Below are 27,716 nucleotides of genomic sequence, written 5' to 3'. Positions count from 1 at the left end.
TGTAATGCACACTGCTGTCCTCTAAGGGCTGGACCTGCCAACCGCTGCTGCCTGCCCGGGGGCTGCTGTTGGCAGCAACCATTTGAGTAGTATTATTGTCCTCATTTTGTAGATAATGAAACTAAACCCAGGGGGATTGAGTCTCTTGCTTAAGGTTGCCCAGCTAGTAAATGGAGGGATGGGATTTGAACCCAGGCTGTTTGATTCTAGTCTCGTTTCTTAACCTCTATGCATTGCAGCCTGTGGCCTAGATATTCAGTGAAGATGCTCTCTGGGCTGAAAGAAACATCCACATCCTTTTTTCCCATCTCAAAACCTGTGGTAAGGCCTGGTGGCGGGGTGAATGTTGCAGGGATGGGGTGAGAAGTGAAACACTGTGAAAAGGAATCTGACGTCTTTTGGGAAAGAGGGAGTTAGATTAAACTCTCACTCTGTAGCAGAAAGAAGTTCAGCTCCCACTGAATTCCCTGGAAAACTCAAGGCTGGAAACACGCACACAGTGAAACAGGGGAGGAAACCTGCCTTCCAGGCCAGGTGACCTGGGCTCTGTCTCCCATCCTTGTCCCGGGATTGGACCCCTGCTTCTCTGGGGCCTTTCCAGCCCTGGTGTGCTGTGATTGTAGATGCCGGGGGAGAGTCTGACTTGGTGTGTTTTTATTAAACTTGGTACTCTTTCAATTAGGTAGTTTATTTTCCCCAAGATGGCCAGGGTTTTTCAAGTATGAGTTGAGTATTAAAAACACTGTGTCAGTTGAGTTAATGGTTAAAAGATTTAACAAGACTTTCTGTGTTTGTTTTCAATTTCCTCCACAGGGACGCGAGAGACAAATTTTACAGGAAACTATTCACAACTTCCACTCTTCCTTTGAGAGCAGTGCCAGCAACACCAGGGCCCCTGGAAACAGTCCCTGTGCGTGATCCTCCTTCCTGTGCCCACCAACCGGCATAAGCTTTCAAGTCCCAGCACCACCGCCCTTGCTACCATCAGCCCTTCCCCAGGCCCTGGACAGCCGTATGCATTGCCAGACCCTGGGCCTCAGTCGTGTTGTTTCCTGCTGCAGTAGTTGGTGATGACTGTTGCTGTAACAAACGCCACACAACAGAGATGCATTCGCGTGTGAAGTCCACTATGGCTGCTTCTGCTTGGCGGGTGGTTTCCCCCAGTGATTGCGGGACCCAGCTCCTTTCATCCATGGCTCTGTTGTCCGTCCTCAGGGCCTCAGAATCTTTGCGTCTGGCCGCCAGCAGGGGGACGGATGGTGGAGAAGGCATAACCGTTCTTAACTGCTTCGCTCCGAACTACTCACATTCCACTAGCCACCACTCTTCACGTGGCCACACCTGGATGCAAGGAGGCTGGGAGGTGCGCTCTTCGTTCAGGTGGTGGCTTCCCCACAGCTCTAAACTTAGATGGGGCAGCTTGTGTTTTGAGCCCTCTTCCCTTAAAACACTTTTGTTCCTTGTGATCCAAGTCATCTATCAAATGAAGTCTTTCTTACCTCCCTTACACAGAACTAACCCTTCCAGCCACTGGGGTCCCCGGCTGCCTGTTTGTAACTCTGCTCTTGCACTTCACTGTACCTGCTGCATACAACATACAACAGGTATTCAGGAGGTGTATACTGAATGCATTTTTCTTCATGGCAAAGGCAGCCTTTATATAGGAACAAAGAGGAGGCCTACTCTGTGATCTTGGGGGAATCCTGTCTCCTTTTTGGCCTTCAGTTTCCCCTGCAAGATCAGGGATCAGCAAGGTGATGCTTTGATACACCATGCTGGTCACTCATATCACTGTAGGGCTTTCTGCACTTCAAGTGGGAGCAGAAGACCCTATTACATTACAGGGTGGAAGGACTTTGGTGCTCAAATTTTCTAGGCAAAAAAGCAGAGAACTTAGAATTTCTTCTCAACCCCGTTAATTCTGTGTTCTTCAGTAGAGAATTGGCCCATGTAGTTTTCTACCATGTCATATTATATTGGAAGGGCTCTGACTTTTTAAATCCAGTAGCTTTCTGAAGTATTTTCAAATGAGTGCTTCATTGGGCCAGCACTTAAGGCATTTCTGTCATGTGCCTGGGTACTCAGGAGCCAGTCCGCACTCTTGAGGACCTTGACAGGCAAGAGAATACATCAATGGATGATCCCAACCTTGGGGAGCAGCATGGTGGAGTGGAAAAAGCTTACGCTCTGAACTCAGCTCAAAGTTCAGGTCTAGCCCCACAGCTAGCCAGCTGTGTGGCCTCTTCATCAGAACATAGAGCCAGTTTGCAGAAGTATTTGGCCTACAGAAAGTGCCCAAGAGACAGCAGCCTTCATGGAATTCTGACCTCTACCCTGAGCTCTTCCGGGCCACATGTTGGTCTCGGTGAGGTGCCATCTCTCTTCCGTCCCTGCCCCCAGCCATGAAGGCCCCTCCCCACCCCCTAGCTTTTAGAGGCAGCTGTTACTGTGCTGCCCAGAGGCTGGTCGTGCTGTCCCTCCACCTGCTGGCCCAGTGGGTACTAGGCCTGCTTCATCCGCATCCTCCCACTCACAGCAGTTGGCTTTCAGAGAAAGGCACAGAGAAAAGGTGTCGCTTTAGCCATCACTGATAAACATCTTATAAATGCTCCTCACTTCCCAGCCTGAGACAGTTAAGGAGCATCTACTGTGTGGGGCAGCTTGGCCTCAGCATCATCCGTCCTCACTGCCATCTGCAATCATTTAACTTCAGCCTGTGCATCAGGGAGGCAGGCACCAAGGAGCAGAGCTGTGAGCCAGTTACCAGCCCAGAAGGGGCAAAGCCAGCTGAGAACTGGGTCTGGTGGGCTTCTGAGCCCGTGCCTTTTCCACAGACTCCTGCTGCTAGGAGGACCAGGATTCCTGCTGTTTTAATGTACTGACATCTTCAGGGGTTATCGATAGTCATAGAGCTGTTAGTCCCTGAAATACATGGCCCCCAAGTTATGTGCATTGAAATTTCGTGCCTGCTTTTCACCGTTATTTTGTTCTTTTCATAGCTGCTATATTTGTACAACTTCCTGTCAGATAAATCCCACATCAACAGGAGCTGTGCTGGGAGGTCAGCTTTTCACAGATGCAAACCTCTATAATTTCATCTGATAACCCCAGACAGAGCAGGGCTTATTCCCATTGTGCAGATGGGAAAACAGAGGCTTGGGACAGATGCCTTTCTTGTCTTTTGCACTGGACTCAAGTGGTTCTAAGGCTTTTTCTCCCAGGCAGTTTGTGTGCTGGTTGGTGAGAGATTGCTGGCACCCTTTCTGGACCATGATCATCCGTTCCTGGTGACCTTTCTCACCCCACACATACCCCAGCCTGCCTCCAGGAGGCTGCTTCCCTCCACAGTGTTTCCCTTGCTCAGTGACCTTCACCAGTATTTCCAAAAGTGTATTCCTTGGAATGCTAGTTCCACAGGGTGTTACTAGGTTTTCATAAAGAAAAATAAAGGGAGTATACATGTGAAAGTGGGTTCAGGCTCTGTGATCAGCTGGGCTTAGGAGACACAGAATCAAAGCCCAGTTATGTGATATTTGCTGCAGGACATCTCAGCCTTCAGCATGCCGGCCTGTGTAGGGCATCTTCAAGGGGGCCGTGTCACATGTGGGTGGCATTCCCACACATTTGATCACGGTGCTATTGCAAGACAGGTACCTGGGACACCCCTGGAAACCCTCCTTTGACGAGGAAAGTGGCAGCCATGAGGCCTCACAGCTGCTGGGAGTGGGGCCATGGTCTCCCAAGGGCTGCAGCTGGGTTGGGATTCTTGGTCCTGGTCTCTCCCCACAGCTCTGCAGAGGTGACCTGGTTGGCAGTGAGACTTCGGGATGGGGGAGCCCCGACTTTGAGATGGCTGGGGCCCTGCTCAGAGGCCTGTCTGTCCTGGGGGTCTCCTGCAGCGTGGAGGGCATCCTGTCCCTGGGTTGGTGCAGTCTCCTTCCTGGCGTGTGCTGGATGCCCACGCCCCACCTGCTGCTTGCCAGGGGAATGTTTCCACTTCCTTGCTTCGGCATCAGGCCATTACTTGGAGGCCAGCTAGTTCCGCAAGGAGAATGTTTAAGTTTTCATTCCTTCATTCACAGAATGTTTACTGAGCATCTACCCTGTGCCTACCCCTGCTTGTGCTTTGGGTCCAGAGATGAACACACACTCATCCCTGCCCTTAAGGAAGCTATGTTACCTCGGAGGAGCCAAGCACACAGATACAACAGTGCTAAGCCATGCTAGGAGTCTGGTAACAAAGGCGTGTGCTAGGTCTGTGGCTCAGAGAACGTCACCAGTGACAGCTGAGGCGTGGCCTGGGCAGGCCCACGGGAGAGCTGGCAGGTGAAGAGCAAGGGTGCCCCAGTGGGGAGACAGCATGTGTGAAGGCAGTTGGCACATAACATTTGTGGATTTTCATGTCATTGGGGGTGAGTTAGATACCTGCTTTTTCTAATTTTTGCTTCTTTTATTTGAAATGCGTACAAGCAGTCTGTTAGCCTGGAAGGAGCCCTGAATCTAGGGTCAGCACTATCCCTGGGTTTTGGCTCAGCCACTTCTCACTGGGTAACACCAGGCATTGTCCTCCTCCCCTTGAACCTCAGTTTCCCTCAGGTTACAAGGGTATGGCCCTCCCCAGGGTACTGAGGGTCAGAAGAATGTGAGAAAGCCCTTTTCACACCATGTGGAAGATGTGTAAAGAGCTCCACAGTGGCTGCACATTTGAAATCAATCTCTCCCCTCCCACCTTTCCCTTCTCCCCTCATCTGCCCCGGTGAAACCATGGCTGGAGGGTGAGGCCAGAAGAAGCAGCCTCAGCCAAAGGTGGCAGCGGCTTAGATTCTGCTGGCATCAGAGCCCCGAGGAAGTGAGGGCTGGAAGTGGGTCCCAGCCCCCCAGCTGCCTGACTCAGGGTGTTCGTGTGATTGCGATTCCCAGCAAGGTGGACAGAGAGAAGGTATTCCAGCCTAGTCGCAAGAGCCGGTCTAAAGCGCAGAGCGGGCAGGACACCTCTCTGACCTGCTTTTGCCTTGGAGCTGCCCAAAGTCACTGCTGTGCAGGCCAGGCCCTGGGTAGACAGCTGTGGACAGCTGTGCTGACCTGAGCTACCTCCTGAAGGCTGGGCCCCTTCCTGGGAAGATCCTGCAGCCCAGCCCGAAGGCGTTGTGAAGCGTCATCTATGCCTGCCTGTTCTTGTCTATTTCAAGCACGATAATCACATATTTTTGACCAATAGATTGTGTTTAACATGTAAGGAGACCTGATGTTTCCCTTGATAAAGTCAGTACTAAATCCTGTAGGACAGACTAGAGAGAATGAATGAATCTCCTTCCTGGGGGAGGTGGGAGGTGAGTCACCTCCCTGAGTGGATTCTCCTCAAATTTTATTTCTGGAGGGCTTGCCAGGCTCCCGCTGGCCTCAGAGGGACTCTGCTCCTCTGTAACCTGCAGCCTAAGGGGATTAGACCTTGCCTGACATTGCAGCCCTCCAGCTGAGAAGCCAGGCTGTAGACAGTGAGTCACTGGAGCTGGGGGCTCCGGGCTGACGGAAGGAAAGTGCCGCAGAGAGCGCTGGTAGTGGCTGGGGCAGGGAGCCCCTTTCATTGGTCTTCAGCTTCCTTCCCAAGGTGGAGGCCACCCAGGCGCCCTGCTCTGGGCCTTCCCCAGGCACGAGCCAGCTCCCTAAGGTGAACGGAGCCAGGGCCTGACTGTCCTCTGCAGGGAGCCCTCGGCCCCCTTGCCCCTTGGTGGTGGGGGTGGGAGGTAGCCTGAGGCCAGGTCCTCAGCAGGGCTACTGTATTTTTTGATAAGAGTCAAGGATGCTAACTGATTTCAACCCTATAGAGCAGGTTTCCCTGTTCCTCACTATCAAACACTTCATTTTATTACTGTTTTATTGTCATTTCCATACAGAGGATTCTTTGAAAGATTTTTGTTTGCCAAACATACATTAAATAACCGTGAGTCTGTCCTCTCACTTTGATTTTGCTCACTAAAGGCATAAATCTCTGCTCAGATTTCTTCCAGCAGTAACTTTACAGAGCAAGTCCCTGTGCTTCTGTAAGCTGCCTCACCTCCGCCCCAATTCCCCTGAGTGGCAGCCTTCAAGTTCCCCTTCTGCCAGTTCAGTGGCTGTGGCACACATTATCTGACCTCACCGAGGTCCCCAGTTAACAAGGGGGAGTTGGCTTGAATGTGGCCTCGCCTCTCATGCTTAGGAAGAGTCCACATTCCCTCCATGCTGCCTTTCAGCACAGAGAGGAGCGCTGAGTTGGTATAAGCCCAACCAACAGGAAAAATAAAACCTGTTAGTCTGTATGGCTTGTTCATAATTTTGGATAGCGTGTGGTGCTATGAAATACTATAAATAACATGGAGATTCTCTTTGTTCCTTCTAAAAATTCTTACAAGTCAGGAGGACTGCTCCATCCACACCTCTCCTATCAGTCTCACGTTGGCATGCTCAGCCCTATAGCGCATTCAGGGAGCAGAGGGTGGCCTGGGTCTCAGTCCTGAAGCAGGTGGAGTAAGACCAAGTCTGGGGGTTCCTGGAGGGCGGGTATATACTGGGGAGACTGAAGCAGTCAGCTCTCCATGAAAGGACATTCCAGGAACCAGAGCTACCTGGGAGGGGAGTATCCCCCAGAAAGCCCCCCCGCCAGCCCCCGACAGAGCCTGGGTGAGCCCAGGCCAGGGTGGCTGGATAAGGGAATTCAGGTGGATGAGCACTGGACCAGGCAAGTCATTCCCAAAAGGTGTAGGTGTTGTGAGAAAAACTACAGTGCAATGAGTTTGCCTTACACTAAATATACCCATTTTACAAGGTTGGCCTTGATTCTGAAGGAGGTCCCTCCTCCTTTGGGGAAAGAGGTAGTGGTGATGGTAGTTTTAGTTTTACTGATGTGTGAAATTCAAATGCCTGAGAAACACTGTTCTAGGTCACTTTTGAGATCCCTTCTGTGCTATGATTCTATGAAAATCTATCCAAAGAAGGGGAATATCAATAATATATTGATACTCCTCCATATGTTAAACACAGGATTACCATAAACTCCCACAATTTCTCCCCTAGGTATATGCCCAAAAGAACTGAAAATAAGTATTCAAGCAAAAACGTGCATGCAAAATATTCATAGCAGCACTATTTACAAAAGCCAAAAGGTGGAAACAATCCAGATAGCCTTCAATGAATGAATGGATAAACAAAACATGGAACAGCCACACAATGAAATATTATTCAGCGATAAAAAGGGAATGAAATATAGATCCATGGGACAACATGGATAAACCTTGAAAACATGCTAAGTGAAAGAAGCTACACATATTGTATGATTCCATTAAATGTCCAGAATAGGCAAATCCGTAGAGGTAGAGAGGGGTTAGGAGTTGGGATGGGGAATAACTACTTAATGGGTGGGGCGGGGGGTTCCTTTTCCTTTAAGTTCTGGAACTAGGTAATGGTGATGGCTGTACATTGTGGGTGTCTTTAATGCCACTAAAATAGACACTTTTAAATGGTCAGTTTTATGTTCTATTTTACCATAATTTTTAAAAAAGATAGAAAAGGGGAGCTCCTGACCTGGCTGGTCTTTTACCCCTTTCCTTTCAATTAGTCCATCTCAACCTTGCCATTATGTGAAATATGGTAACCACACCAGGGTCTTCCTCTCCTCTCCCTCCTGTTCGCAGCTGCACACACCCCTTGCTGGCAGGGGAGGGGTCTGGACCAACTGAGTGTCCCAAACCAGTGTCTCCAGAGCCCAGGGAGAAACGGCTTCCTGAGTGAGGCAGGGCTGCCCATGTCCTGGCTCCCGGACACAGTCCCTTTGGGAGGTGGGAACTTTCTCCAAGCACCCGCTAGCCCCACGTACTCTGGGCCCTCTTGGCACGGCTCTCCTCATTTCCTTTCTTCACGGGTCGGAGCTGCTTCTGTGCTTCACTTGCTCGCATCTCTTTCAGCTGATTAATTGTCTTTACTTTCATCACAATCAAAAACATTCCTCTGAGTCGCAGATGAGTGTTTTCAGAGCACTTCCATGTTGGCATGGATGATGCTTGTTGGCCAAAGGCCTCCTTCAGCTGCTGCTTCCTCCTAGGGGCCCCAGCCCCACCACTCCCACTTACCCCCACCTCCTCACCAGTCCCTGCACCTCTGGTGAGACGACCCCAACTCCCTCCCACATTCCTCTGCCATGCCCCAGGTGTCCCTTCCAAGACCAGTCCCTAAACCACATGCTGCAGGCTATTCCCCTCCCAGAGTCTGCTCCCAGGGAACCCAGCCTGTGAGCAGGGGCTTTTTAAATGGGGACTTGGGGCCTGCATGGAGAGGAGCCTCAGCCATGAAGAAGGATCTGGATCCGGAGGCTGTACCCGAGCATCGCAGTGGCTTCTGGAGGCTGGCCTCATGGGTGAGGGGGCCTCCCGGCAAACTGACTTTATTACGTCATGTGGGACAGCGGTCAAGAGCCTGTGTCAGACAGAATTCTCTGAGGCAATGTCCTTTGGGCTGCCTGGAGCCCCAGGCCTGCTGGGAAGCACTGGAGGTGGCGATGGCCTTCCTCAGATAGGTGAGGGCTTATCTGTTTCTCGATTGCTGAAACAACGATTTACAAACTCATTCAGCCCTGCTGATGAAGCACCGTCCTAGTCACTGGAATGCACCAGGAAGCTAAGCAAAGTCCCTGCTTCAGTGGAGGTTAGGACCCACTGGAGAGATAACAATCCTGGTTCATATGGTAGCGTGAGGATTAACTGAGATAATTTAGGTGAAATGTTCAACATGGTACCTGGCCCAGGGTGAGTGCTCATGGGCATTAGCTGCTTTTAAATGTTTGTTTTCTCTCACATTTCCTTGGAGGTCAGGCCACAGGAGCTGTGCACCAGCCACAGTGCAGGGAATGTGCTCTGCCACATCAGTGAACTCCAAGCTGGTAGCAGGGGAGCTGGGCTATGGACCTGAGGCAAGGCCTAGGAATGCAACTGGCCAAATGAATTGCAAGAATGAGTGGAAAATATTTGTTTGGTAAATAGCAAAGAACTTAACACACATAATTCAGTTTACAACCCACATTGTGTAGGGCAAGATGCAAAGAAAGAATTGGACAAAAGAGCACAAGGTGCAGGGTGTCTTCTTTAGACCTGTGTAACAGGTCTACTTTGATCCACTTCCCACCATGGTCTTGAACATGGATCACTTAAACATTCCTGGGCCACACTTTTTAAAATTAAAACGTTTATTTTTATTTTCAAATAATTGCATAAGTTATTATCAATGAGTATATTTTGATGTGCAAGATGTAAGAATATTTTTACATCCTCTTTTGAAAGCCCTGAGATAGGTATAGCTGTCAACGGAGCCCTGTTAGGGGTTCAAGGGCTAGAGGTGTAGGAACCCTTTTCCTGACAAAACTCCCACCTGGGAAAACTCTCCAAATGGGTTCCTGCTGACACTCCCAGTGGGCCCTCCAAGCTTTTTGAGTTTTTGAGCTTGTAACTGGAAGGCTGTGGGCACGGCTTTCTGCATGACTCGTTAATAGCACTTGCATGGTGCTTTCTTAGGTACAGTCTTGCTACTCAAAGTGTGGTCCGTGAACCAGCAACTTTGGCATCCCTTGGAGGCTTGTAAGAAAAGCAAGCATGCCTCACATGACTGAGCCATAACCTGCATCTTCACAAGGTTCCCCGGGGATGCATGTGCGTGCTGCAGCATGAGAAGAGGTACTCTCCAAGGCCCTTCCATGCTTTATTCTCACCCTGCACAACATCCACATGAGCACCCTGAGGCTGTTGCCTCTTACACAGAGAACGAAACAGGCTCCAACAAGCAAAACCACCTAGAGTAGAACTGAACTCACCCATGCTTCTCAGGTCTCCCTTCAAATCCCATAAGCATTTACAGTGATTTTATAAACATACCGATATGATGCTGTCACCCAGCCAGATATACCATGATTACCAACTGTTTTACAGATGAGGAAAGTGAGGCACAGAGATGTTCAGTAACTTTCCTAAAGGTGCCACACCTTGATCCTGACCCAATGTATGTATAGAGTTGACCTCTTGGGCATCACAAGGAAGTAGATGGGCTGCAGGGCAGGGCATTTGTATTTGTCCTGGTTTCATGGGCTCCACCTGAGGTCCAAAGTCATAAAACCTGGGTTTGGGTCCTGCTGACACACCTGAGGGCTGAGAGGGTATGCCATCTCATCTCTGAGGCCTTGATTTCCATCTGTAAAATAGAACACCAAGTGCTATCTGGCAAGGCTGTGGCGAGGAGTAGACGAGATAACAAATATTGGAGTGTGTTATAAACTGTATAAAGTGCTTTGCACATGCTACCTAGTGGCTTTATTCTCCAGGGCCCCTGGCACAATGGTGGGAGAGGAAGAGGCTTGGAGAACAGGGAAGTTGCAGTAGGTGGAACCTCAGGGTTGTCATGGGAACCAAAGCTCTGAGGCTGATCAAGGCAGGAAATACCATCTGGTTTTTAACACCAAAATGCCTCCACTCACACTGGACTTATTTCTGTAAACAGCAGAATTAACATCATCCTGTGGCAGCAATGTCAGCCCAGAGCGATCTGTAGATTCTCTTTCCCGATTTCTCTGGTCATATCTGGACAAAGCACCTAGGGAGCTCCTTACCCAACCACTACCACTTCCAGAAAAATGTGGACAAGTCACTTAGTAAATCTTAAATGGAAAGAAAACTCACTGGGAAATACCCTCCCACCCTTCCCAGGCTTTGCAAGCACAGAAGGAAGGCTGGAAGTGGTGTCCAGGGACAGTAGCGGGGAACTGGGGCTCTGGAAGGGCACTTCGAATATCCCATCTTTCCTCCAAATTATGGGAGATAAAACAGGCCCAGAATAGGATGGTATCTGCCCGAGGCCACACAACAAATCAGTGACAAAACTGCAAACTGCAACCAAGTCAACTCCCAGTCACTGTTTCTCTGCCTCACCAGCCACATCTGCCTCTGATCCTTGTCCCAGCATCACAAGGCTGCTCCCTGGGAGACATTAGGCTTGGGATTCCTCTCAGTCCCCATGGGCTCTGCAGGAGAAGCAGAACGTTTCTTGAGTCCTACACCTCCCAGGGATTCTATACAGGAAGCCATAATTTCTTTGTGGTTTTCTTGGGAGAAACAAGATTTCTGTAAACCACATGAGCCCAAATGAATCAGGGAAAAAATTTAAAAACAAGAGGGCAATGCCTTTGAGTTTTCAAAATACAGAGGAATATCCTGGTTTCTTAGCTGCAAATCCGCAGTGGTCTCCAGGGAGGAGGGCTTTTATCATGGGGGCTTCTAGGAATCACTTGAGCTGAGAGCACTGCTGGGATGGAGGCCCAGCTGGCTGCTGCTGTGCTGTGCATCCTGGCTTGCCATCTCTGAGCCTGTTTTCCCACCTGTGCCATAAGGCAGGTTTGATGGACCATCTCTGAAGGTCCTCCCAGTTCTGACATTTTGTGACTTAATAGTTATTTTCTGAGAAAGGAGAGGAGATCCATTGCTCCTACAGTCTGCCTGATGCCTTGTTTGTCAGCCGACATGTGCCTGAGTGGAGAAGCATCAGCATTGCTGGCTGGGTCCTGGGAGTTTCCTGTGAATGGGGTTTGGAGGGAAATCTATCCAGTCTCAAAGTGGGGAGCGGGTATCTGAGACCACTGACCCCAGGACCCTTAGCCTAAGTGGGTAGGTGACACTCAAGGGTGGCAATGACAGAGTACCCTATGCCCATAGCTGTGTTTAGCCCAAGTTGTGGTACCACACCCTCTGCCACCCTCAGAGTCCTTTGCCCTGTGTCCACCCACTGGTTGTAGGCAGCTTTATCTCCTGGGAGTGGAATAGGGGGCTGGGGAACTGCAAAGTTTCCTGGACCTACAGGGCTAAGAGGAAGCCTCTCTCCTGGGGACTCCCCTGGTTGTTTCTGGGTCCTGTTGTATGCACGGGAACATGCATCTCCTGGAGGCGTCTTGCCCACCTCTGTCCCTTGGAGTGGGTGAGGTCCTTCCAGACCTTCACCACTTAGTTGGATCATAGGAACCACTCCATGCCTATCTCCAGGGAACCCCCAAGCCTCTACAGCTAAGTTTGGGAATCCCTGGGGCTGCCAGGGCTGCAAGAACACCTAAACTGGGACCAAGGAAAGACCTGGGTACATCATCTGTGTTATGATAGCATCATAATAGAAGAGCTACAGTCCGCATGCCCAATAACTCCATGTTTCCAGTCTAGGTAAGGGCAGGGCAAGCAGTCCTAGCTATTTGCGCCTGGGGAACTGACAACCACTCCAAATCTCTAAATATCTCAGTCTTCCCATCTGTAAAATGGGGATAATAAATTTCTCTCCTGTGGGGATTGTGAGAATTAAGTGGGAAGAAGTAATCCTAGTGCCTAGCATATAGCAGGTGATTAAAAAATCTATATAAGTTGCAAGCTTCCATTCCCACTCCCTGATTGAAGCTTCTTAGGAAAGAACTTTACATGATAAATATCATTTTCCAGGTCAAGGCAAAATTGCACTTCAAAGAATTGGGGTGTTGTGAAAAATCACAGATCGGCTCCATGTTAGACTGGGGTCTTTCTGCCATCTGTGTACAAAGCTCTTTCTGTCTCTCCACAGCCATGAAACATATCAGTTTGTTAACCCTTTAAAGACATGATAGGAATGAAAATGAACTTGAGATATGTGTATTTCCTTGAGACATGACACCTGAGGAAAGCGAGACCTGAGAAATGCCAACTTTCAGTTTTGTATTTACTTCCTTTACTTAGTTTCCCAAGAGGGTTCTGGCTTGGAAACCAATTTTATTACATGCATCTTCCCTTCATATTCTGCCTTGCTATTTCTAATGTGTTGTTTGTGAAGACAATGTCTAGTATGTTCTTGGAGAAGTTAACACCTCAGAAAACTAAGCCTTGTTTAGTGATAACTACACCTCCCTTAGACAATAGCTCAAACTTGGGCCACATAGGAAACCTGGAGAAAATACCAAGTTTCTTCCTATCTCTCTAAAGTTTTAGGCTTATAGAATTATAATAAAGGCAACTAAAGGGACATACCTGTCCAAGGTCATAAAGCTGGCATGTGGGGACAAACTTCTGAAAAAGATACTAAAACACAAAGCCCTAAGGCAAATGAGAGTAATAATACAGTAAGTGTGACAACACCAAAATTAAAGATTTCCTTTTAAATGAAGGTTACCAAGTTAACAGATGGGGAGAAGATACTTTCACTATCTAAATCTGACAAGGGAGTAATAGCTAGATTATACAATAACTATTTGCAAACCAATAAGAGGCTATTTCACAGAAGCTGAAACTTGAATTGTTGATAAATATGTGCAGAGATGCTCGGCCTCACCAGTAACTGAGAGAAATGCAAGATAAAACAGCGAGATTTTGCTTTATACCCATTGATTTTTAAAAAATTAGAAGGTTGGATAATGCTAAGTGTTGGCAAGAATGTGGGCTGTGTTAAACAGGCACAGCCATCTGGAGGGCAGTCTGGCAGATTGAGGGATTCTGAGTATATACCTGCTGAGGTGACAGTCCCAGGCTGGTGTGCCCTAAGATCTGTGTTTCTCGTCCTTCACCTGCTGTGTTCTGTCTGGGGGATCCTCTCCCTGCAGGTTGTGTTCCCCAGGATCTTTGCCAGCTCACTTGTGCTGAGAGTCACTGACAGGAAGCTGGAGGGTGGGAGGAAGGGAGGAGCCAGGGCATTGCTCCTCCTCCTCCTTTCAGCCTCAGGTGGCATCTCCAAGCAGCAGCTACCCCTCCCCCCAGGGGTCAGGACCAGTCAGTTATGATGCCAGCTTTACTAGGTAACATCTCTCTCCTGCTCTCCAGCCTGGGAAGGTCACAGTTTCCTGCTGTGACTTACTTCTGACTGTCTCACTGTCCCCACGTGGCTTCTCTGCCCTGTCATTCCCTGAGTAACCAGTTCCCTTCACTCAAGTCCCTCTGTTTCAAATACTCAAGTAGGTTCTGTTCCCCGGTTAGACTGACTCACATACCTGTGACCAGCAATGCCAATCCTAGATATATATCTGAAAGCAACTCTCCTCAGGTACCTGAGAGATGTCCAAGGACACTCATAGGGTTGTGTTTGTGAAAATGGAGAGGTGAAGGTGGCATGGGCACCCATTGCCAGAGGAGCAGATATTTTACAAGGTTAGATAACATGTGACATGTATCAGGCCCATGGAATGGCCAGGTTGGGAGCTGGGGGTGGAACAGGGATTAGAGCTGAAAGGAAAAACTAAACAGAAGGGTATGGTATGGAATGGATGATGAATGTGTCTCAAGCTGAAGAGGTGGTTAGCTCACCCTCTGCCAATGAGGTTCAAGAAATGTACCGCATGGGAAAAAAGACAGGATAGGCCAGGCAGAGAAAATGACATGTGAAAAGGAGCAGAGGCTTAAAAACAGCCTATCCAGGGAAGGGCCAGATGTTGGGTGTGGCTATGCATGGTCCTGTGGTCAGTACTGTGCCCAGTGAAGTCACAGAATGTCAGCCACACACGAAATCTTAAAGATCTGTTTACCCTCTCATGGTATAGATGGGGAAACTGAGGTCTAGAGAAGGGCAGGGACAGGCCCAAGGTCATGCTGTGACAAAACAGGTCCAGAGCCTCTGTTTCCTGACTCCTGTTAGAGGAATTTCTTCTTTCCTCCCCACTCAGCACTTCACTCAGTGCCAGTCACTGCGCTGGCTCTGGAGATGCAGCCCTGCCCCGAAGGCTAGACCCATGCAAGGCGGGCAGACAGATGTGTGCTGTGGCGCTCTGTGGCTCTGGCGGCCCCAGCACACTCTGTCTCCTGGTGTCTATGATTTGTTGATGTCCTCTCCTCTTGAATCTGGGCTGGGTGTGTGACTTGCTTTCTAACAGAATGTGATGGAGGTGACTTACACCGCACCGTAAGAAGACCTGGGGTTTCCGCCTTCAACCTCTCAGAGTCCTGAGGTGCCACATAAAATCTCTGGCTACCCTCTGGAGAGACCCCCACAGAGAGACCATGTACAGAGGCCCCGCAGAAAGGGAGAGGCTCCAAGACTGGATGGAGCTGAGTCCAACCTATGGCCAACTTGTCCATAGAATGCAGGCACATGAGCAACCACCAGCAAGACCAGCAGAAGAACTGCCCAGCTGAGCCCAGCCCCAATGACAGTCATGAGCAAACAAAGCAGTTGCTTTTTTTTTTTTTTTTTTAATCATTAGCAGTTGCTACTTTAAGCCTCTTGGAGTGGTGTGGTATGCCTGCAACAGATTACCAAAACATGTGGTATCAAGTGCGGAGTGATTAAACAATGAGAAGGACAAAGCACATGGAGGGCCAGGTGTGAGAATGAATCTGACCCAGAGGATTCTGAGAGCCGAGCAGGGAAATTGGAGAAATGCTAGAAAGTGAAGATGTCAAATGTGCTCAGTGCTCTGCAGGAGGTGAGGTTCAAGGGCTGAATGTTCCAAAGATAAGAGGGGTATCTCCTTAAAGGGACAACCATGGAAGACTTCACAGAGAAGGTGGAATTTAATTTTGGCTGATAAGCAGATGCAGTTTAGAGTTGGAGGGACAAGCTTTCCAGGTGGAGGGTTTCACGTGCAGAAAGGCACAAAGTTCCGGTGTTCAGGCTGTTTGGGGGCCGGAAGTAGCCAGTATGAAAGTGGATCAGATCATCACAATGGGGGATGATAGTACTGCTCTCTGTTTTGAATAAATCCCCCAAATACATGTATGTATAGCTTTTGAGTCTTTTTAAATTAAGTCAAACCATAGTAACACTCTGGTTGTGTGAGTCAGGGAGAAAGTAACTTTTCTCTTAAGGAGAAAGAAAGAGCTCCCAAAATATGCTCACGTTATTATAATGGATTATGAGATAAATAAATGTCTAAAAATAGACTCAAAACATTAATTTTTCATTGGTCACAATATCATTTTCATGAACATTAAAAATGTTGGCTTTTGCCAAGTAATTTTCAGAAAGAGATATTTGGAAGGGTGTGGCGTCTCTTTTCACACCCCTTTGATCTTCTGCCAATCATTTAGAGAGGAGGGTCCTGCTAGAGTAGCCAGGGAGGGGTGGCGGAGTACAGGCTACAGGGACAGTGGCCTTGGATGGCCTTCAGACCCAGTCAGAGTCCCAGCTTTGCCCTTTCCTAGTTATAAAGCACTAAGCACAGCGTCAGGAACATGGTAAATGCCCAATATGTTTTTATTGTTAAAATTGTTCATGATCATCACTCACCCCAATTTTAAAAATTAGAGTATGGTTGATGTACAATATTAGCTTTTTTAAGCCTCTTGGAGTGGTGTGGTATGCCTGCAACGGATTACCAAATAGTGATTCAACAATTACACACGTTACAAAACACCATAGTGTGGCTACTGCCTGCCACCAAGCAAAGCTATTGCACTATTATTGACTATATGCCCTATGCTCTATCTTTCATCCCTTTGTGCACCCCATTTTAAAAAGAGGAAACTGAGGTATATAGGGAACAAACACAGTTCCCAAGTCATCGTCTTTGCTCCCCGCTGTCTTCCCTCCCAGTACCCCTCCTCCTTTTCCTGCCCCTAGAGATTGTGCCGTCATGTGCCAGGGTGCTGACGTGATGAAGTTGAAATCCAGGCCCTCTGATATGCTTCTAGGTTATTTCTTGAGGACCTCCAAAGTAACAATCAGTCAAACGGCCCCCTTGGAGACTCATACCCAGCAGAAGATGATGTTCAGAGAAGAGCATGCAAGCCACAGGGGACCTTGCCAAAAATAACAGCAAAGAAAATAATCTGCAACATCAGGTACCCACTTTTAAAAAACAGAATGGAAACGGTATGAGAAGTTAGAAAATCAACAGTTCACTTAACCTTGACACTATGGAAAAGACCGATTAGCCCTGCAAGTCCAGAATTACAACCCAAAGTTTGTCACTTTTCCGCTGCTAGCTTGGGCAAATCATTCAACCTTTGTAAGACTCCATTTTCTCTTCTGTAAAAGGAGCATAAGAACACCTCACAGAATTATTAATGAGATAATTTAATGGATAATATACACAAAGGACATTGTGCACTAGATTATATGGAATAGATATTTGGGGAGTACAACCCCTGGAGCTGTGTGTCTCTGACGAGGGAATCTGTAGCTCCCACAGATTCTCTAATGGGTCCCTAACAGCCTCCAAAGAAATATATTTTTTAGAGACATATGGGTTTTATTTTGTTTCTATTATAAGATTAAATCAAAAACGGAAAAAAAAATCAGGGCATAGATAAAAAGAAAATTGAAAACGAAAATAGTAAACAACAGAAACCAAATGTAGTTTTTTTTTTTAATCTTTGTTTTGTTCTTGTGGGATTTTTTTTTTTTTTTAATGAACAGTCATCCTCTGGCTAAACTTCTCAAAATGAAAATATGAGAGAGAAAAACAACCGAAAGCAATAACAAAGCAGAGAGAAAGTGATACAAAAAACTTTTTCTCCCTTAATAAAAAAATTACACTCATGGTAAGAAAAAAAAATTCAAACGGTACAGAAGCATATAAAGCAAAAAATAAATCTGTTTTCACCCCTCCATTACCTCTCACCCCTGATGCTATTAGCCAGAGGTCACTGACTTGACACCAAGAAATTTTTTATTTGTTGTTTTCACATCGCAAGCGACTGTATCCATCTTTTAAAGAAGAAGACAGAATTTAGAGAATTCCCAGAGGCATCTAATTTGCTAAAAAGATAATGAACATTGTATATATAAAAAAAAGTACTTTCCAAGATCCTGGCAAAATAAAGATATCAATAAAATAAAGTCCCCAAAGGAAGTCCAGATGGCCATGCAATTGAACTTTATGAAGCTCATCGGCCTGGCACTGTCCCTGCCCTTGAAATACCCAGGAACACCATCCAACAGAAAGCAATGCCTGACACATATACAAAATTCTTTATTAATCTGGCCTAAAACTGGAGAAAATCCCATAAAACTGTTACCTTGTTCAGGATCTCTAGTGAACATAAGAGCAAACTCCCTTCCAAAGCAATCCTTTTAAACATAGACATGGACCTGTCTGAGGACAGAGGGTCCATGCCCATTGTGTAGGGTGTGCAATATCAGGGAAAGACAGTATTGTTACTCACATAAAGTGGATCATCCCAAAGTATGTGACAATATAGGTTGTATGTCCAAATTTTAGAAGCACATGAAAAACAATAGAGCATGTCATATTTTGCCACAATCACCTGTGAAATTTGAATGGATGGAATATTAAGAAAGGGGCAAAGAGTAACTGAAGTCAGATGCCAGACACAAATATCTGTCCTTTGTTATTTAATATAATATATAGCCAGGTTGGAGGGGGCACAGAGGGAATAACTGATTTCATTAGGAAAAAGCAAATGAAAAGACTCACTGTTGTCATTCATAGAGGAAGGCTTGGAACAAGATTGGCAAGATAGGATGTACTGCTTCCTGTCGCAGTGTGCTCCTGGAAACCAGGCCATAAATCATATCCTTGAAAGCAAATCATATTTCCCTGATAGGAAGGATGTTATAATTGAAGCTTGCTTTGCTGATCAAGGATTCATCATTAAATTAATCCTCTCTAACTCACTCCCCAACCATCCCCAGCAATGCCAGGCATAGGGGAGCAAAAACTCTGTGGCTAACCCCAGTCCTCCCGCACTGTCACCTGGCCCTAGCTCCCCCAGAGGAAAGGGTAATCCTCTTCTCCTTGTGAGGAAACTCATGAAAAGCCACACTGAGAGGGCTTCTGCATGCTGTCTCCTCTCCCCATGACAGAAACACATTTAGAAGGTGTCCAGGTAATAATGAGTAATGTGCATTTACTCATTCAACAAACACATGTTGCTTGCTTTATGTGTGCCTATGGCCTTACACATGAAAAGGGACCCAGAGATGAACACTCACTATATAATACAGTGTGGTGCCAGAGAGTCTTTCTAGAATGCGTTTATCAAAATTGAAATTCTGTATTTCATCAAATCTACAACAACATTATTTTATGTATCCCCAAGAAAGAAAAAAAACACAGCCAATTATAAGATGTCATCAGTGGTGAAGTGCATCCTGATTCCAGAGATGAATAAAAATGTATCTCTTAGAATGGGTGAAATGTGGTAATTAACTTTTAAAGAAGTGATAAGTGATATCTCTCAGCATGAGCCAAGCCTTACTATGGGAGTTGAGAGAAGGTAGCAATTATTTCTGCTGGAGTGACTGGAGGAGGTAACACAGTGGGGTGACATTTGACCTTGGGTCTTGAAGGAATCTGCCAATGGGAGAAAGAGTGGGAAGAATATTCCAGGTTGAAAGAATAGCATGAGCAAAGGTATGGAGGCAGAAAAGGTAGGCATGTTTATGGGCCAGCTAATATATTCTAAGTAGTCAGAATATAGAAGGTGTGGGGAGAGAGATCTGGTTCCTGAAGATGGAAACATTGAAGCCAGATTGTAAATAGCCTATAATCCCAGTCTTGGGAATTTGTGCTCCATAGATAACAGGGAGCCACAGAATGTTTTGAGCTGGGAGAGACATGATTAGAGCTAAGCTCTGGAAAGGTTAGTCTGTCAGGGTAGATGAAAGATGGATTGGAAAAGAGTAAGTGCGGGGATACAAATTAGACTTGCAACCAGCCAGGCTGGGGCTGGGTAGAGAGAAAACCAAGGTGATGCACAGGGATGGGGTGATGATGTCAGATTGTAAAAGTAAGAGGACCATACAGCTATAAGAATAAAAGATCTACAGCTACACATAATAATGTGGGTGAATCTCACAAACAAAATGCTGAGTGAAAGCATCCAGGCACAAAGGAGTATAGATGCTGATTCCATTTATATCAAGACCAAAGAAAGGTAAAGAAACAGTTTATCATGTTAACGGTCTGAATGGTGGTTACCCTGGGGGAAGGTAGTGACTCAGGGGCCCAGTTGGGGCTTTTGGGTGCTGATAATGTTCTGGGTCTTGGTGCTGCTTACATGTGTGTATTCACCTTATGAAAATTCATTGAGCTGTGCATTAAGATCTGTGCACTTTTCTGTACATATGTTATAGTGCAATACTGTTAATCTCCCTACCCCCAAAATTAGGACAGTGGAGAGAGTCTGAAAGTAGGGGTCTAGAATGGAGAATCTTGTTGAATGTGCAGACACTTAACACTGAAATGAGTCATGGACCAGTCAAGGGGCTTTGTAAGGTGCACTTGGAGCGGGCATGAGTGGATGACAAAGAGAATACAGAACTTTCTCATCTCCAGGCCTGTGACTGAGACATTTTGGTGGAGAATAACCAGCAGACAGAAATAATGGAGCAAGCACAATTAAGAGGGAAACAAAAGATGAGGAGAATCTCAGAGGGTGCCTAGATGCTTTAAATGATCCCATGTCTTCAGGTCCTTGAAGTGCCCGTGAGGGCAGGCAACTGTGGGTAGATCCAGAGGGTGACCTAAGGATCTCCAGGAGATGAGTGAAGGAAGAGCTATGTGGTGGGGGGTGCCCCACAGTTTTGGTATTTTTAGAGGCTAACAGGGTGACTTCAGCAATGAGGGATCTGGGTGCTGACTCTCCATATGTTTAAGAAGAACTGAGTATACAGATGATGTCTGATCACATAGAGAAGAGGGGGTGGTCCCTAGGAGTGGATATGGGTTCACCAAGATCCAACCCAGCCACAGCCACTGTAATTAGTACAGTTACTAGTCTGGCAGTTCAGAGAAATCAAGGAGACCGTGTGCACTGGGGTGTCACAAGGGCTTTAGCAAGGGTTCTCATGATACTTTCGAGAGCAAGATGGAGGAACATGGGCTGCTGAACACAAATGTTGGAATCTGCATTGAATTTGGCCGCAGGACCAGAGGGGACAGATGTCCCCCAGTGTGGACAGTCACAAAACTCTGTCTTTGGCATGTCTCCATTTAACATTTTGACCAATGCATCAGGTTAAGAAAGAAAATCAGATTGTCCGATAACAATGGCACTGAGAGAGTTGGCAAATATGAAATTAAAGAGACCTAAGATGTAAGATACCCTCAACAGGCTGGAATGTTGGGACATAATAGTGGATGAAATGCTTCAATCCTGTGCATAGTTTCCTGAATTAAACTGCTGATAACAGATTAGAGAGATCTGTCTTGCTGTTCATTTGAAACAGCACAACAGCAATGCCACAGAAGGCAAATCTAGGGCTCTCAAAGAACCACAGGCTGCCTATAGTACAAAGGGTTATGTGCTGCTAGCAAGATGCAGTTAACTCTGGGCTGCAGCCAGGACAGCAGTCCAGAGACCTGAGCTCAGAGGGGTGTCCCTGCTATTCTACATGCTTCTTGGCCCGTATGGAGGGTTTGTGACCAGTTCTGGATACCACCTTTGAAGAGAGCCATAACAGACTCTAGACTGGCGATCAGGGAAGTTGAAGAAACTGGGGACATTTCTCCTGAGGAAGAGAAGACTTGGCTGGTAGTGAGAGTAAGGAGTTGCTTACGAGCTCTCTTTGATGAAGGGCTGCCGTTGTGAGACAGAGCACCGTAGACTCCAGAAGCAAATTGGTATCCAGAGTGAATGCTATAGGAAGCCTGACTTTGTGGAGCTTAAGAATTAATGTACAAAAACCCTATCAACCAATAATAGAATGGGAGCCTCAGGAGGCACTGATCTTGCCATCTCTGGTGTTATTATTATGCATGTCTAATAAGTGTCTAGTATTTTATATGAATCATCTTACTTAATAAGGGAGTTAATTATTTGACAAGTGTTTGGAACAGTGCCTGGCACATGTGAATGCTCAATCCATATTAGCTATTGTTATTATTATTTAATCCATACAAAACCTTGTTTTGAAAGAGAAATCATTTATTCCCACTTTACAGAAAAGGAAACTGAAGGTCAGGAGGGTGACATACCCAGCTGCAACATTAATCATTGGTGCACCTGAATTTGAACCCAGGACTGCCTGATTGCAAAATTCACCATTACCTCTTAGGTTTGGTGAGTGGTTGGACTGGAGGCTTTCCCATCTAAGGCTCTGTTCCTAAACTGGGCCTCTTGTCCATCCAAGATCTCCTTTGAAATGATCTTATTATTTTTGAAACCTCTACATGACAGGGCCTTTGGCCCCTTTGCCAGTCTCCAGTGTCATTCTGGAAGCCACTCAGTTATGAGCTACACGTCTTGCCTGTGTCGGCTCAGGACTCGTCCAGCTGACATGAAGCAAGCTAACTCCCCCAGCCTTCCACTGCTCTCAAACTGTTCAGAGAAACGGGTGGAAGGAAAGACTCCAGGCTCTGCTGATCTGCCCGAGGCTTAACTTCAACTCCTGAAGGTGTAGTCACAGAATCTCCAAACCGTCTTCCCTGATAACCCAGAAGGAGAGCCAGCTTTATTTTTAATTTGGTGGGGGACCCTGCCAAGTCACTTTACCTCTTTCTGGTGTAGACCGTTGGCAGCGGCCTTTACCTCTGACAGACGACATCCTCCTCAGTCATGGAAGGATATCCTCAAGGAGAGGCCTGAAGGCAGAGGCCCGTGCAGGAGTTTGGGGTCAGGCAGACTGGGCTTGGGCCCCGTGACTGCCTCTGCAGAGCATCATTAGGCCTTCATTTAATCCATCTGGACCTCAGTATCATAATTTGCAAAACTGGGATCCTACTACCTATTTTTCAGGCAGTAGTGAAGATTAAGATGATGCATACCAAGATGTCTGGCTTGGAGTAGGTAGGTGTTTAATAAATGGTAGCTCTTATTGTTTCTCGAACTGTGTCACCAGACCACATTTGATGCCTGAAACCCAATTTTATGGTTTAAAAAACATGCCTTGTAAAAACAGAAAAGCATCTTAGATTCATTCAGCTAATCTTTTTTGGTGCCATCATTCATAACTTATCCATTAAAAAAAAATGAAAACAATGTATTTTTTAAAAAAACAGCTGAGCTACTTGGTTGAAAGAAACATTTCAATGTAAACATGAAAGAGAACTACACAGGAGATGTTTACAAAGATAGCTTGATTTTTTTAAAGAAAAAAGTAAGAGAAGACCTCCCTTTCTGGGAGCTAGAGTAGAGGCACTATAGATAACAGGCCAGACTGGGAACAGGATGTTGGAAACTGGACCCAGTTCCTGGGAGGAGGCAGCTGTGGGAGGCCAGATCTGAGCAGCTGGCACCAGGGTGGTGGGGGTATCCAGTCCAATATGGAAGGAGGACAGACAACAGAGGAAGGCCTGGTTAGCTGCCCAGTGTTGAGACACTGCTCCAAGGGATGGGTGTCCTGCCAATAGGCAGCTAGATGGACCATGGAGCCTCCCAAAATCCTCAGAAAGGGAAAGAGCATCATATTTCTACAGAGCTCCAACCGCTAAGCTAGGGTTTGGAGACTGGCTTCTGGTTCTTGTGTGTAGGAAGAAGGCATGGGAGAAAGGATTGCTAAGGAGGCAGGATTTGGGGAAGAAGATGAGAATTTAAGCCATATACTCTTGGGCTGACATCTGTGTTTTATCACTGTCTAGGATGTGCCCCTGAGCATGCTGCTTTCTAAAGTTTCTACTACCTCTCTTGTAAGGTAAATGAGCTTGTGAGAATCAGAGTTTACCATAGTCCTGAGACTTGGCATTTGCCAGTGCACTTTATTCCCATTAATAAGAACAACTGTTAACCTAGCCACTTGTTCTCACAGCCTCTTGCCTGCTCCCTGGTTCTTGCCATCACGTGTGGCTTAGTGTAATAGCTTGCTAACTAGTCTCCCTGCTTCCACACTTCCCCTGACCAGCCAATGCTTCACTTGGCTGCCAGAGTGACCCTGTTAAAGACAGACCATGTCACTGCCTCACTCAGTACCCACCAGTGGTTCCTCACCTGGCCATGTGCTAGCCGAAGTCCTCGCAATGCCTAGGTCCTACCTGATCTTGCCTACCTCTGATCTTGACTACTACTGCTTTTCCCTGTGGCTTCTCCACTGTCCCTTGAACATACCAGGCCCACTCCTGTCTCTTGGAGGCCCTGCCCTTGCTTTTCCTCCACCTGTAACATTATTTGCATATTTTGCTTACTTGCCTCTTTCAGGCCTTTGCTGAAAAGTCATCTCAGTGTGTCCTTCCATGACCTTCTATTTCAAATTGCAGCCCCACCCTGTCAGTCTCAATCCCCTTTCCAGCTTTATTGTTCTCCATAGCACTTTTTTATACACTGACATACTAGAAATTCTTATTATTCCTGTTTATTGTCTCTCTTTCTCCACTAGAATGTCAATTTTATGAGAACAGGGATTTTAGTTTGGCTTGTTTATTCCTATATCCTCAGCTCCTATGATACCATCCAGCACATAGTAGATGCTGCAACATATTGGCTGAAGGAATGAATGATTATTATAAAGCAAGAGGCTAGACTCATACTCAAGAGGAACTTGGAGTTGAGGCTGGTGACCAAGGTATGAACTCAGACCCAGGACACTGCCAGGGATCCAGTAACCTAAACTGGAACACAGGCCAAGTCAGGATCTGGGAACCAGAGGGATGCCTAGACATCAGGAGTGGAGAATGAGATCAGAGTTTGGCATGGAGCCAGGCTGACAGCCAGAGTGAGGCCAGTGTTCCTTGGGTCAGGACTAGTCCCAGGTCACATGTGTTGGAGCCAGGTCACCCCATAGTGGAGACGGAGATGCTGAAAGGAAAGTTTCCAGGCAGAGCCTTCAACCACTTAGTAAATGTCAAGCAAAGTTATGCCAGCTTTCAACTTATTCCCAGATGTAGGTGTCAGCAGATACTCCATGTTGGCACAGCTTATAAGGAAAACGCAAATGGCTAAGGGAAATAAAAGGAAAAAAAAAGTGCAAATGCTCATTCAGAAACCTGAGCTAAGTCGAGGGATGGCAGATGCCAGAGGCCTATAACTAGAGGGTATCTGTAACGTCAAGTGAGACAGCAGCCGAGTGTGTAGGGATTACACTGTCCTCTGGACCATGTATTTGGTGGAGATGCTCAGAGGGTGAGCTCTCCAGACTGGGGAGGAGGAAATGCTAAGGGATGCCAAGGAAGTGGTGTCTGCAGAAGCCTAGAAAGAGGAGTTGGGACAGGGAGAGTTTGGCCTGGCTTCCCCAGAGCTGTCCAAGGTATTCTCCAGGAGCTGGACTCAGCCTCCCTTCTCTGTCTTCATGCTTCCTGATAACTTAGCCTGTGATTCAGGGTTGCCCCTGCCTCAGTCCAGAAAAGGGGATCTGTGGACATCATCTGGTCCAACTCCTTCATCACATGCCTGAGGGACCTGAGGTCCAGAACAACCCAGAGTCAGTGCAGTGCCTCTCCTGTATGGGAAGCTGTTCCCCATTCTGGCTCCCACTGAGCTGTGTAAAGAGCCCCTGCTGGCTTTGGCTTCCAGTCCTCCCTTAGTAGCTCTGTGTTCTTGGGTAAGCACTGGAACCTCTCTGAGCCTCAGTGTATTCACCTACAAAGTGAGGATGATAAACACAGCACTTAGTTCATAGGGCGGTTGTGAGGATTACATTACAAGGCTTGCAGTAAGTACTCAGTGAAGGTTAAACTCTCAACCTTGTTACAAGGTCATTGCTCTCGCCCATGATGTTTGGTTTGGGCTCAAGGATGTTTTCTGATATGATATCTTACTGTGTCCCCCTCATTAATTACTCCTTGGGATTTTATATTTTAATGACCATGATCCCTATTCAAGCATGGAGAGGCACACGGAGCCCAAGGCCCTAGGTCAGATCACAGGACTGACTTGCTTAAGGTTAGCCAGTGCGACCCAGCAGAGAGAGGCCAGGTCCAAGGGAGCACAGATCCGCCTTGCCTGAGGGACAGGATTTTAGGGCGGGGAGCCCTTTGGGAGTGAGGACGCGAGGGAGGTTAAATGCCTGGAGGGGGCAGTAGCACAGGCAAGATGAGGACCCTAGTCTCCTCTGGGGTCTTGTGGGGAAGGGGGTTGGGGGGCTCTCAGCTAAGGCCCTAAGAGCTGGACACCCTAGCACCAAGGGGTGTTCGAGCGCATCTTCCGGCCGTCCCTTCGGGCCCAGTCAGGGGCGCAGGACACCCGTGCAGAACAGGAAAGCATAGGCTGCAGGTGCCTTTAGGACGCCTCCGTGGCACGCTCACAGTCCAGACCTTCCCAGACAGACCTCGGAGAAGCAGTCCCAAACCACCGTGCAGGTGCTACAGGAAGCTCCCGGCGCAGCGGCAACGGCCGCTGTCTGTGCCAAGCATGCAGTACTCGTTCCCCCGACCGCTGCCCCGGGCGCTCAGGTCCCCGGCGGTCGGCGCGCAGCGGCAGCCCGCGCGGCGGAGGGCCGGGGGCGCGTGTGTGCGTGCGCTGGGAAGACGGCCCTCCCCGCGGCCGCCGCAGCGCCAGCGCCTACCCCTCCCGCGGCGCGCACGGCCCGTCCCCGTCCCCGGAGGCGGCCCGAGCCGCCGCTAAGCAGCCGCGCCTTCGCCTCCCGCGTTTCCTGCCGCCCGCCCTCCCCCGGCCGGGCTCCAGGGGCTGCCGCGGAGCAGCTCCCGGCGGGAGAGCAGCTCAGAGCGCGCACGGGGGCGGGCGGAGGCGGCCTGGTTCTGGGCGGCCGCGGCGGGAGAGGCGCGCGCGGAGACGCCGGCCCCCCTCTCGGCGTTTGCTCCCTCGCTCCCCGCCTCCCGCACTCCGCTCGCTCCCACCTCTTCCCGGCGTGACTGATCCGTCACGGGCGCCGCCGCCGCGGCCGTTCTGAGCGGAGCGGAGCGGGAGCCCGAGCCCGAGCCGGGGCTGGGGCCGGCGCCATTGCGCGGGCGCCGCGGGAAGAGCGTGGCGCGGGGCGGCGGGCCGGGCCAGGCCATGCGGGCCGAGTGAGCCGGCGCCCGCAGCCCGCGGCGCGGCATGGCTTCCCCGCGGAGCTCCGGGCAGCCCGGGCCGCCGCCGCCGCCGCCCGCGCGCCCGCTGCTGCGCCTGCTGCTGGCGCTGCTGCTCCCTCTGGCGCCCGGGGCCTGGGGCTGGGCGCGAGGGGCCCCCCGGCCGCCGCCCAGCAGCCCGCCGCTCTCCATCCTGGGCCTCATGCCGCTCACCAAGGAGGTGGCCAAGGGCAGCATCGGGCGCGGCGTGCTCCCTGCGGTGGAGCTGGCCATCGAGCAGATCCGCAACGAGTCGCTCCTGCGCCCCTACTTCCTCGACCTGCGACTCTACGACACCGAGGTGAGTGTCCAGCAGCCCGCGCCGTCGGGGCTGTGGGGGCCCATGGGTGAGGGCGTGCTGGACAGGGGCAAGCTTCAGCCCTTGGGCAGAGAGCCCGGGTGACCTGCTAGTGCCTGCCGAGGGCGCCGCGGGCTGGTGCTCAGTGCTTACACGGGGTCCTGCCGGGCTCGGCCGGCACAGCTGGTACCCAGATTTGCCGAGCATCTCTCTCCTCTGGGACTGTATGTGTGCGTTGTATGTGTTGGGTGTGGGGTAAAGACTAGCGTTTGCTTTGACCAGAGAAGGAGTGGGAAGGTGGGGATTGGACCCCCAAAAGGCCTGCAGTGGTTGCCCCTGCCCAGGTCCGGCTGGTGGGGCTGTGGATTGCCGAGTGGGAGGAACAGGCGCATTGACTAAACTGGGCCACCTGCGCTAGAGAGGCCACGGGCCTGCTCGCGGGCCCCCAGGAAAGCCGCGGCGCGCCTGGAGGTCCGGAGAGCTCTGGGGCCCGAGGGGCCAGAGCGCGCAGCAGCGCTGGGCTCCTGGTGCGCGCCAGCCGCTCGGAGCCGGCACCGCGCGGGCAGGTGTGGG

General features: G+C 48.8%; 3 protein-coding genes across 4 annotated transcripts in view; 2 read left to right on the top strand and 1 right to left on the bottom strand.

Annotated features, from left to right (window-relative positions):
- ANKS6 (ankyrin repeat and sterile alpha motif domain containing 6) overlaps positions 1-7,644 on the top strand; it is a 53,843-nt gene extending 46,199 nt beyond the window's left edge. The window contains exon 14 of one of the 2 annotated variants that reach the window (XR_005025428.2): positions 814-953. Coding sequence is in view for 1 of the 2 variants with exons in the window: in XM_036888393.2 (XP_036744288.2) it covers positions 814-918 (105 nt within the window). In the remaining variant the exon portion in view is untranslated. Of the gene's footprint in view, positions 1-813 lie in introns of both variants that reach the window. The other variant, XM_036888393.2, reaches the window with a different exon arrangement.
- A 2,420-nt stretch (positions 7,645-10,064) lies between these two features.
- Positions 10,065-26,836, bottom strand: LOC118913945 (protein phosphatase 1 regulatory subunit 14C-like). The gene is made up of 2 exons (XM_057498885.1): positions 26,636-26,836; positions 10,065-10,209 (listed from the first exon to the last, which is right to left on the bottom strand). The coding sequence occupies exons 1-2, from the start codon at positions 26,834-26,836 to the stop codon at positions 10,126-10,128; spliced, it is 285 nt and encodes a 94-aa protein (XP_057354868.1). The 3' UTR covers positions 10,065-10,125.
- GABBR2 (gamma-aminobutyric acid type B receptor subunit 2) overlaps positions 26,835-27,716 on the top strand; it is a 338,133-nt gene continuing 337,251 nt past the window's right edge. Inside the window, exon 1 of the mRNA XM_036888312.2 lies at positions 26,835-27,146. Within this exon, the coding sequence (XP_036744207.1) occupies positions 26,835-27,146 (312 nt within the window). The remainder of the gene's footprint in view (positions 27,147-27,716) is intronic.

Source organism: Manis pentadactyla, chromosome 3 (genome assembly GCF_030020395.1).
Source record: "Manis pentadactyla isolate mManPen7 chromosome 3, mManPen7.hap1, whole genome shotgun sequence".
In the NCBI taxonomy this organism is placed as follows: domain Eukaryota; kingdom Metazoa; phylum Chordata; class Mammalia; order Pholidota; family Manidae; genus Manis; species Manis pentadactyla.
The sequence above is the reverse complement of the archived record's forward strand: the minus strand, read 5'-3'. Positions and strand labels throughout refer to the sequence as shown.